At 39.0% G+C, this 12,151-nt stretch overlaps 1 protein-coding gene across 7 annotated transcripts in view; it reads right to left on the bottom strand.

Annotated features, from left to right (window-relative positions):
• pik3cb (phosphatidylinositol-4,5-bisphosphate 3-kinase, catalytic subunit beta) overlaps positions 1-12,151 on the bottom strand; it is a 198,411-nt gene that overhangs the window by 89,423 nt on the left and 96,837 nt on the right. For 6 of the 7 annotated variants that reach the window (XM_069896666.1, XM_069896665.1, XM_069896667.1 and 3 more), the window contains 2 exons: positions 8,555-8,737; positions 2,646-2,813 (listed from right to left, as the gene is read on the bottom strand). In XM_069896666.1, the coding sequence (XP_069752767.1) occupies positions 2,646-2,813; positions 8,555-8,737 (351 nt within the window). The remainder of the gene's footprint in view (positions 1-2,645; positions 2,814-8,554; positions 8,738-12,151) is intronic. The other variant, XM_069896668.1, reaches the window with a different exon arrangement.

Raw genomic sequence — 12,151 nt, 5'->3', positions numbered from 1 at the left:
ATGACCATAACTAATTGTAAGGTCAAGACATTTTAATCGGTCTTTTATGCTTGGTGTCAAATATAATGAATAACATCAGTTTTATGCATAATATGGTCAAAGGTAGTTCAATAAACTGCTGGTCTTGAACTCATTAACTATGCATGGATTTATTTTTCTCCAGTCTGTTCAATCCAGTCTTTGGAAGGTAATGGATCTTTGTGTTCTGATCCCATGATTAACACATTCATCTATTCCAAACTGACATCAACAAATCAAACGGGGTGACTTGATAATGATATTGAAACACCCAGGGTAGAGAGGATAGAGTTTGAGAATCTGGTTGTATGGTTCTAGAATAACAATTTACTCTCAACTGAATGACCAGCAAGAGGAGGCTGAGAGACCATTGTGACAGAGTATATAGATGTGTTTTGGGGAGATAAATTGGGAAACATTGGGAAACATTTGTTAGATTACATACAAACACTCTAAACACAGATCCTATTTAAAATACTGGAACTCTGTCCCACGCTAGACATACCAGCTCCACAACTTTTTCAAGAGCTTTGAAGAATGCTCAAGAGACTAAGGAGAGTCCAACAGGCTTTCTCTGTGAGTGAGTGAGTCTCTGTGTGTGTGTGTGTGTGTGTGTGTATGTGTGTGTGTGTGTGTGTGAGAGAGAGAGAGAGAGAGAGAGAGAGAGAGAGAGCGAGCAGCTGGGACTGGAACAGGACAAGCTTGTCAGCTTGTGGAAAGCCCCATTTGGAAGAAGCCCTGGTCAAAGACCTTGTGGTTCATGTAAGAGGAGAGGACTGGCTGTCTAATGTTTCACTTGGAATAAGTGAAACAAAAAGGAACTCTGTGATGACCTGAAAGAAAGAGGTTATCATCTGGAGAACCCTGAAGGAGCAAGTTTCATCAGCAAGACAATGAAGTGGCTGATGGAAGAACATCAGTTGTAGATGTCCTGGAACAAGAACTCTCTCTCTGAAAACTGAGAAGAACCTTCCTGAGCAGCAACCATTTACTTTTCAAGTACCAAAGCCTGGTGAACATTATAAATGTTAAATTCTGTGCACAGTATAAGAATTGCCTGCAACCAGTGAACTTGGAGGAATGAGAAGTGAAATTGGACTGTGAAGCAAAGAACTTTTCTGAACTTACACACACACATTAATAATTACATACATGTGCGCTTAGAATTAGAAAGGAGTTAAGTTAGGTTAATTAAATTAAAGTGTGATTCTGTTTTCATGGTTAAAGATAATTAAAAGCAACTTTTGTTTAAGTAACCATTTGTCTTGGTGAATATCTGTTGTTGCTGGGTTTATGGATCCTCTGGGCTCGTAACACTATGTTTGTATCTTCAGTGATGGATGGCAGTGGAGAAGGTCACATCTCAGAAGACATCTCCTGGAGCCAGATCAATGAGATAGCCATGAAAAAGGTGCACCATTGCCTTTACTTCCCAAGTCTGAGGAGATTCGGGTCTTCAAGTACTCTCTCAAGCATCAGCAGGTGTATTGTGGAAAGTATACTGACTGCTTGCACCATGGCCTGGCTTGGAAACTCGAGTGCCCAAGAATGCAGATGGCTGCAGAAAGTGACAAATATAGTAATACCCATCAGGGGTGCTGATCTCCCATTCCCTAAAGACATATGTGATGCACTACCTCAAGAAGGCAGAAAACATTATAAAGAACCCCATTTCCATTTCATCTTGCTGCTACCTTTAGGCAGAAGGTGCCTGACATTCGACCCTTCCAGAATCAAGAACAGTTTTTCCTTTCCCCCCTCCCCCCCCCAAAGCCTTCAGTCTGTGAACCTTCCTGCATTACACTAACCATATACTCTGTGACGACCAAAAGGCCTGTATACACAGTTGAAAGTGACACCTTTTTTGCACTAACTGAAATGTCTCCTTTTATATTTATTATGTCTTGTTCTGTCTCATGGTGCATTGTGGTCATTTATACTATTGCTGCTGGTATATGTTTTTACAAGCCCAGAGGACCCCAAAACCCAGCAGCAATAGAAATTCACCAAGACAAATGGATACTTAAACAGAAATTGCTTTTAATTTTCTTTAAATATAAAAACAGGATCGAACTTTAACATTAAAATTAACTTAACCCCCTTCTAATTCTAAGCGTATGTGTATGGAATGTGTATATGTTCAGGAAAGTTCTTTGATTCACAGTCCAATCTCACTTCTCACTCCTCCAAGTTCACTGGTATCAGGCAATTCTTACTGTGCACAGAATTTAACATTTATGAATTTTCGCCAGGCACTGGTGCTTAAAGGTAAATGTTTACCACTCAGGAAGGTTCTTGTCGATTTCAGAGAGAGAGATATTTGTTGCTCGTTGGACACACACAATCTGATTCCCTCCGATCAGTACTTCAGTGTCTTGCTGAAGAAACTTGCTCCATCATGGGTTTTCCAAACGATACCCTCTTCTTCCAGGTCACCACAGAGTTCCTCTTCCTTCCCTTACTCAGGAGAAACTCTTGCCAGCCATTTCCTCTTGTAAGGACTACAAGAGTTTTCAACAGGCAGAACTCCACACAAACACACACTGACCATCTTATATCCTACCCCAAAACATAGATTGACAGAAAATTCTATCTGTGTACATTTTTTAATTTTTACAGTCACTTACAAAAATGGTCCGTCTCTTGGGTGGCAGAGGAAGAGGAGCAGAGGATATTTTACGATGCAAGGCAATACCAATGGCTGACATTTCTTGATCACACATCTCTTTAATGGTGCTGCACTGCACAACAGTTAATTGAGGGTGGATTCCATTTAATACACAGTTTCTTACGTACTGAAAAGTATAAAATATTAAAGAGTAAGCAGAATGCCTTTGTTCCCATCCACTGCAATACTTCAAATGCACAGCAGCATCGTCATTCCCACATTCAAAAACACAGCCACAAATTACAGGATGTTCAGTCTTTACAATGATAAAAACATGTCACAGGATTTGGCAGTGTGAATAAAACAGGTGCAATCTTGGGAAGGGTCAACTCTGAAAGCAAAGCTTAGTCTACAATATTTAATTATTATTGATGAATTGATTAAGCCTAAAGAATTGGAACATGCAACAAGGAAATGTGCAATGTTCCAAAACCTGGAAAATGGCAAGTGGAACATATGGCCTTTATTAAGCAAGGCATATGCTATTGAATTCAGATTTCTAGTATTCTTGCAATTATTGGCACAATAATCCAAACAGAAATTCTGAATGCCTCCAAATCTATGTGTTTATAGATTTTGAGCACCTGATGGATATTTATTTAAATGTAGAGCTGCCAGGCTTGTTCCATTTTAGTGTCAGCAGACTTTGTGTCTTTGCTTCCAGACTATCTATAGAGCAATTGCTCAATACATAAAATAGACAAAGGAACAGATGACAAAACATGAACTAACCAGGAAGTATTCTGTATTATAATTTTTAAAATATCATTGTCACAAATGTAAAATTGTTTCACCTGACAGATTTACACGCAGATATAAGATATTTAATTTGATGCGGTCTGTTTTTAACTATATTAATGAACCTTTACCAAATCACTACGTTTAAATATTATAAGGGAAATATGCAAAAGGTACACTTTAAAATCTGATCAATTAAGCTGGTTAATATATTATTTTCCAGTCAGCTCTGAATCGGAATGAAAACTTGGAGGAAAAAAAATTCATAATGGCCCTAATTTACATTTTGCAGACTGAAAAAATACTTCCTGCACAAGGCCATAACAGTAGAGCCCAAATAGCATGCTCTCTCTTACAACCAGATTAAAACATGGCTCTCAAAGGGCAATTCTGCTTAGTATTTCTAGATAATATGAATAAAGTAAATGGTCACATTCATTTTGCCCCTAAGAGTGGACAGCTCAAGATTGAGGTGAAGGGGGGAGACATTTAGGAGGGGCACATTTTCACATAGAGGGTAGTCCGTATCTGGAACAAGCCGCCAGAGGAAGCTGTAGAATCAGGTACAATTATGATGTTCAAAATATATTTGGATTGATGGATGGACAGGAAGGGTTTAGAACAGTGGTTTTCAACCTTTTTCTTTCCACTCATAAAGCACCTTAAGTAGGTGCTCTGTGATTAGGAAGAGCTGACTTAAGGTGGTACGTGAGTGGAAAGTACGAGGTTGAAAACCACCATTTTAATCGTACCTAATTGACTTATTATGTGCACGGTTTCATTATGACAATTTCTCTCAAACAAAATAATTCAATAACAATTGAGTCAAAAGTTGTGGTCCTCAACCTTTATTTCCCATTCACATACATCCCTTACAGAGCACCTATGGCAGAGGAAGTACTTAAGGTGATATGTGAGTGGAAAGAAAAAGGTTGAAAACCACTGGTTTAGAATGATATGGACCAAATGCAGGAAAATGGGACTAGCCCAGAATGCCATCTTGGTTGACATTGAGAAGTTGGGCTGTATAAATATGGTACTACATGGTACTTTCATGCTGTATAACTATGGTACTTTCCATTTCTAATTAAGGCATCAGGCACTCACAACTATCATGTATCCTACCTGCTTCAAAAAGGGCTTTCATCATACTGAAGCCAAAGAAGAGCATCTGCCTCAACGACTATCGCCCAGTAGCACTCACATCTACTGTAATGAAATGCTTTGAGAGGTAGGTCATGGCCAGAATTAATGTACCTAAACCTGGACCCATTGCAATTTGCCTTTCTCTACAATCGTTCTCAACAGATGCAATATCACTGGCTCGCCACTCAGCCCTGGATCACCTGGACAAAGCAATTAGGCTACTTTTCATCAATTATTGCTCAGCTTTCAACACCATCTGGCTAGCAAGGTCCAGAACATGGGCTCTCTGTACCTCCATCTTCAACTACTTGACCCACTCATCGGAAAAATACAGTCAGTGCGGATCAGTAGTATCTCCTCCTCAAGGGCAAAGTGCACCTCAAGGATGCGGGCTTAGCCCCCTGCTCTACTCTCTCTACACCCATGACTGTGTGGCTTGGCACAATTCAAATGTCATCTACAAATCTGCAGAAGATATTATGGTTATCAGCAGAATTGCAGTTGGAAATGAGGAAGAGTACAGGAGTGAGATAGATTTCCAAGTTGAATGGTCTCACAACCACAACCTTGCACTCAACATCAGTAAAACAAAGGAACTGTTTGTGGACTTCAGCAAACATAAACCAGTATTCATTGAGGAGTTAGCAGTGGAGAGGGTAATAAACTTCAGATCCCTGAAGACCTATCCTGGGACCATCATGTGAACCCAATCATGAAAAAGGCATGCCGTGGACTTGCAAATTTCTTCAGGTGTACCATGGAGAGCATTCTGACTAGTTGCATCATTGTCTGGTATGGAGATGCCAATGCACAGAACAGTAAAAGGTTACAGAGGGTTGTAAACTTGGACAGCACCATTATGGGCATTTGTGTTCACTCCATTAAGGACATCTTTAAGAGATAATACCTCAAGAAAATAGCTTCTATCATAAAGGGCCATCATCACCCAGGTTATGAATTTTTCTCATTGCTACCATCAGGAAGGATTCAGAGGAGCCTGAAGACTTTCACTCAATGTTACAAAAGCAGTTTCTTTCCTCTGCCATGAGATTTGTGAATAGACAATGAACCTATGGACACTACCCCACCTTTTCTCTATTTTTGCACGTTATTTAATTTTTTAAGCCTTGTATTTGTGAATTGTAATTCATAGTAATTTTGCACCTTGTTCTGTCTAATACTGCTGGCGCAAAACAACAAATTTCATGACGTATGTTCATGACAATAAACCCAATTCTGAATCTAATATTGCAAACACTCAGCAAGAAAAAAAAATGTGGAGTATGGTTTCTCTTTAAGGAAATATTTTTTAAAAACATACGGTAAATATTGAAACATGCAGAGAGTCGACTGGCATCTTTGATGAGAAGAAAAGTGCTCCAGTTTGAACTGATTTATACATAAAACCGGCATGAACTGTGCTGACTGATAGTTGACAATCTCCAAAGGAACTTCTGGCTCTCAGCACAACTCCGATTTCTGCATGTGTGCAATAAATGGTGGTTATCAGTCACTGGGAGATCAAGGGCCAAGCCAATTCCCCCTCCATTACTGAATTTGCCATAGGGTCAAGCGGCAGAGCAGATATACCACAGGTGTGCTGCCTTTAGTTTTACACCAGAGAGAGCAGGCATGCAGAAAGCAACCTTACTATTTTGAATGAGGTAAGGTAACAGAGGGAAAAAAAGCATGGTTTAGTACTCCCTTTTAAAGTCATTATTTTACTTTAATGCATTTAAATTACATAATTGTTTTAAAGTGCATTTAGCTACTTTTAGTAATTTTATTAAATCCATCTATAAACTAATCTTGTGCCCAATTAATTTTGCATATGCAAAAATATCTGTCTAATCCAGCATTTATCAACTTTTTTACACTTGTAGAACCCTTGAACTAGTTTTCATGTCTCAGGGAACAACTGCATAAAAAAATTTAAATATCATTATTAATATCTATCTCTTTTTATCATAGTTCATGTGGTAAACATTATATTTTTTTTCCAGATAACTTGTTTTAAGGAAAATCGACCCCCTTTTTTCTCAAATTTATTGGCAATGCAAAAAAATGAAATCATACTGCTCGTTTATGAGACCTCACACCAAGGTTTTCATTTTAAATATGAGGTTGAACCTTTATTATAATAACCAAGGATTTTCCAACAATATGCTGTTCGTGTATAGTAAAATTACGAATATAAAATTAAACAAAAATTACTCAAAAATGCATTAGCCTATTTATCACTGTTTCTCGCGGAGCCCCTAGCGAACTCTGGTCTAATCCATTGGCACAAATTTCAGGACAGATCAACTCTGCAAAATACCTCTGGTTGGTAATCTTCTATCAGTCTCTGGAAAAAGCAAGTCATTTTCTAATGGAGGAGCCAATGCTAAAAAGTACTGGGAAGGTAGAATTTGTATGACATTTAATCAAATGGTTCAATCAGAGGAATTGTCAAGACATTAGGCCAGAAAGTCCAACCCACAGACTGGCAGCTACAGCCATGAATGCCACCACTTGCCTTTATTTTGGGTCAGGTAGCTGGAGCTCTAGTCCTACAGATCAAAGCAGTGAATTTCAATTCCCTGCTTCCCCTTCCAGTGCCATTTAATTGGAAGCTGCGAATCTTCGGGCCTTTGTCTTGACAAGTAGCCTTCAGTGGTAATGATCCAATATCTAAAGAGATTTATCCATTATCCTGGAACAGTAAGTGGAACGTATAGGACCTTAGCTCCTTTTGAGTATTTGAGATGGGAACCCTATCCAAGTTGATCCCACTCAAGGCAGCGATACCTGATAACGTAACTGGTCGGACAGGGGTCTTCAATATCTCACTGCAGAGTGGTAGAGAGGATCACTGGAGTTTCCCTCCCACTCCCCCTCCAACCCACCCCCAGTCAGCATGATCATCTGGATCATTGTCTGAAGAGGGCGTGCAAAATCACTGAGGACCCTTTCCACCCCACACACAGCATCTTTCATCTGTTCCCATTAGAAAAAGAGATATGGAAGTATCAGAGCCAGCACGATCAGGCTGAGAAATAGCTCGTTCCCACAGGCAGCGAGAATGTTGAACGACCAAAGGAACGGCTCACACTAACCATCTGAGATTCTCATCTTTACGGAACACTATTTATTTATTTTCATATATGAATATGTCCTGTATTTGGATTGTTTGTCTGTTGTGTGTCTGCGTGTTTTGCACTAAGGATGGAGAAAGCTGTTCTGTTGGGTTGTACGTGTACAATCAGATGATCATAAACTTGGCTTGACTTGCAAGGTGGCATCAGGGCTCACTTCCTTTAAAATTTTTCAGATATCACTTCATTTCTTCTTTTATATTTATTAGGCAGAAACAGAAAAAAAAATTGATGGAATGATCAGTACACAGCCCTTTCCAGCAACTGTGTAGAATAAAGAAAATGCGAGTTGAATGCCCACGAATTTCCATTTATTCATATTAATTTGCATCGCCAGCATCCAGTTTCACTGGTGACAATCAAAATAACTGTTCTGTGAGTGAATGTTTATACAATCAAATCAAAATAATATAAATTGCAGTTACTTTCAAAGAAATTATGTGCAAGGGCCTTCCATATCATTTCTTGCTTACACTAATTCGATGCACAGGGTTTACAGCTTGCTGAACACAGCCAGTTTGCTGAGTGTACGCTGTTCCTGTTGCAATATGAAAATAAGAACTTTGAGAGTACCTAACCTGTTGAATGACTGGAATGAAAAATACAAGTGCCATCTTCCCCAATTACACAAATAAAGATTGAAAATTTATCACGTCGTTCATAACTTTCATATCGAAAATTAAGTCATATACTACAAATGTCAAAATTATTTTAAATGTTGAAGGTTTTTAAGAATTTTATTCAGTGTTTTCACTTTAGTCCCCCACCGTAAAGTTACATTTACATAACATGTAAATGTAGAATAGGAATCAAAATAAATCACAACAGGCTTTCTCGACTCACTTACCCGGAACTGAATGAGCGGTTGCTCACCGAAAAGGTATTCCTGCTTGCCACTCACTCGCAGTACAAAATCTCTGGGATTGAACTCTTCATTCTCCTTTCCGTGGTTGGTCATCTGTTTCCTGATAGCAAGTTCATTTAAGCCGAAAGGGTTCACGTCGGGAGTTATTTGGAAACTGAAGATATCCTGGAATGATAGAAAATGCTTTTCTCAGATTAAAAAGAATAATTCTATTGATTTTATTGGTTAAGTTGTGGTTTATAAAGGCAGCTGCCTGAAAATTTCATGGAGATTATATCCATGACCATTGAATGATGAGAAGATCTCCTTCTCTCTATCTCATTTCATTTCTTCTGTTCCTCGGCACTATAGTTCCTTGCCAATCAGCATTTACTGTGGTATTAACCCTACCTAAATACAAACTAGTTTTCAAATGGCATGGTTAGCACGACGCTGTTACAACGCCAGTGACCCAGGTTCAAATCCGGTGCTGTCTGTGTCTGTGTGGGTCTCCTACTGGCAATTCAGTTTTCTCAAACCCTTCAAAACATACAGGGTTGTAGACCAATTGGGTGTAATTGGGCAGCATGGGCTCATGGGCAGGAAGGGCCTGTTACTGTCCTGTATACCTAAATTTAAATAACTTTTCATCCAGTTATATTCATAGTAGACCAAGAATTAATCAAAGTATTCAGTTGGAGTTGGAGTTGGGGTTGGGGTTCTGTTTCCGATTACAAACTTACAGGAAGACAAGCGGTGGATGAAAACAGTGTTATATTCAGATGACAGTGCTCACATAATCACTTACTCATGAGGAGAATGATGGAAATGAAACCTATTAGTGGTTAACATAAGAAGGAAAAGAAACGTTCAAGAAACTGGAGTTAAAAGAAAGAAATATCTGTTCTGGGATCATTGAGAAGTACATATTGTTTACCGAAAAGGAACCAAGCTAAAGTAGTTAACGATGGAAGCCAAGAATTTGATGTGTTACTCATATACAGATGGAATGAGATTGTGGCCTTCTTTTATAGTATTACTGAAACTAATCCCAAGAAAAGGGCTAAATCTAATACATGCCTATGAATGCATTTAAAGAAGCCACACCATCGTAAAATAAATTCACCATAAAAATTAAAGATTATTTCCTGAAAATTGATTTAAATAATTTTAATTATAATTATGAAAATAAACTTTAGCAAATTATTTCTTTCTCATGGTTGATGATGGACACAAATTCATTTGCACTTCATTTTAAACCTCAAAATGAGAGCTTGGATAAATATTCAAGTGGAAAATAAATCTTTTTTTTTCCCCTCCAATGCATGAAAAGTTAATCTTATGACAATAAAATGGTGGCATTGCTGGAGCTGCTGTAATGACAGTTCTGCTGCAGGTGTGGACCCAGGGAGAGCAGGGAGTGGACACATAGTGCTCCTCCGCAGGGTACAACCACTCGGTCCAAATGCCAGCAACTCCGTACAGGCTTTCAACTAATTAATGTTATTTAGGAAAAAAAGGCAAAATAGTGAGAAAATTATCAATTACAAGTTTTAATGGGAATGAGGTAAAAGAAAGAAAAATGTTCAATTAAAGGGGAGGGAAAAGATTTCTGCTAACATAGAGGTGTAGTGGAGGAGACAGAATGCCAACTCCTACTTCTGTTTCTCAGGTTCGCACACATCTGATTTTTCCTTTTTTTTTTATTTTTTTTATTTTTCACACCATAAATCACATTAGCCATGATATACACTATTTCTTTTTCACACATATACAGTGACTTTTTCTCCCCCCCACTTTCCTCCCAAACCACCCCCCCACCCCCCCCTCTCATCCATTTTAGCTATACAATCTAGGTTGTATTAAGCCAGTCAGACAATGTTGTCATTCAACAAAATTACACCAGAAATTCTACTGAGTCCATTCTTTTCTTTCCTTCTCCTTCCATCAACTTAGGTAATGTTTGTCCCCGGTAGGTTTTCGCTATTGTATTTAATGTAAGGCTCCTATACTTGTTGGAATATTTCAATATTATTTCTTAACCTATATGTTATTTTTTCTAATGGAATACATTTATTCATTTAAATTTGGTAGTTTCTTCCTTTTAATTTGGTTATGTATTCCATTAATATTTAAAGACATATAGTTCAGCGTAGCCCTTTTATATTTTGTTTATCTTCTCTTTCCGTTTTTCCATCATTACCTTTCCTCCTTTTCCATTTCTGTTTTCTTATTTTCAACTCTTTATAAGACAACATTCCTACAACATCCAACATTTTCCTTATTCTCCTATTTCTATCTTATTTATCCCCAATCTCCCCTTCACCTCCTGAGTTGTCCTTTATCCCTTGTCGGACAACCACATCTCCCCTCTCCATTTGGATTTGCGAATCCACTCGCAAGTGTCAACTGATTTTGCAATGACCGCTATTTCCCCCCACCCCGCCTCCCCCAGAAAAGATTTCACTTTTCATATGTCACAAAGGTCACTCTTTTAATTCCCTCCTTATTCTCTCAATTACAAAAATAGACTGAGGGAGGAAGACGGGTAATGAGAGTTAAAATGATCACGATTGATATGTATGTGGGTAAAGACAAAAATAGACTTAGGGATGAAGACGGGTAATGAGAGTAAAAATGATCACGATTGATATGTATGCGGGTAAAGAGGTATAAGAGTGAATAGAGACAATGAGCATACATGAATGTATCTGTACTTAGAGGAAAATATAGATAGTATAGACAAGAATTAATAAGGATTTTTCCTTTTTAAATAAAAAAAATCCCCTAATGCTGTTCCCCCTGTTTATCTTGTACAGCAGGCTTCAGAACTTTGATATCGCGAGATACCCAAATATAATCTGAAAGTTTGGTGAAAAATGTTACAAAAAGTAAAGTTACACTCAATGCGAAGCCCAAAGACAATGCCTTTCCAAAAAGTTATTTCTCAACTACTTAAGTAATGTACCGAATCATGGGTCCTCTACCGGCATCACCTACGGCTCCTAGAACGCTTCCACCCGCATTGTCTCCGCTCCATCCTCAACATTCATTGGAGCGACTTCATCCCTAACATCGAAGTACTCGAGATGGCAGAGGACGACAGCATCGAATCCACGCTGTTGAAGATCCAACTGCGTTGGGTAGGTCACGTCTCCAGAATGGAGGACCATCGCCTTCCCAAGATCGTGTTATATGGCGTGCTCTCCACTGGCCATCGTGTCAGAGGTGCACCAAAGAAGAGGTACAAGGACTGCCTAAAGAAATCTCTTGGTGCCTGCCACATTGACCACCGTCAGTGGGCTGATATCGCCTCAAACCGTGCATCTTGACGCCTCGCAGTTCGGCGGGCAGCAACCTCCTTTGAAGAAGACCGCAGAGCCCACCTCACTGACAAAAGACAAAGGAGGGAAAACCCAACACCCAACCCCAACCAACAAATTTTCCCCTGCAACCGCTGCAACCGGGTCTGCCTGTCCCGCATCGGACTTGTCAGCCACAAACGAGCCTGCAGCTGACGTGGACATTTACGCCTCCATAAATCTTCGTCCGCGAAGCCAAGCCAAAGAAGTAATGTAAATTGCAGTTCATAAAATGTTC

The sequence above is a fragment of the Narcine bancroftii genome, chromosome 9 (genome assembly GCF_036971445.1).
Source record: "Narcine bancroftii isolate sNarBan1 chromosome 9, sNarBan1.hap1, whole genome shotgun sequence".
NCBI classification, from domain to species: Eukaryota; Metazoa; Chordata; class Chondrichthyes; order Torpediniformes; family Narcinidae; genus Narcine; species Narcine bancroftii.
Note: the sequence above shows the minus strand (reverse complement) of the source record. Positions and strands in the feature narration are given on the sequence as shown.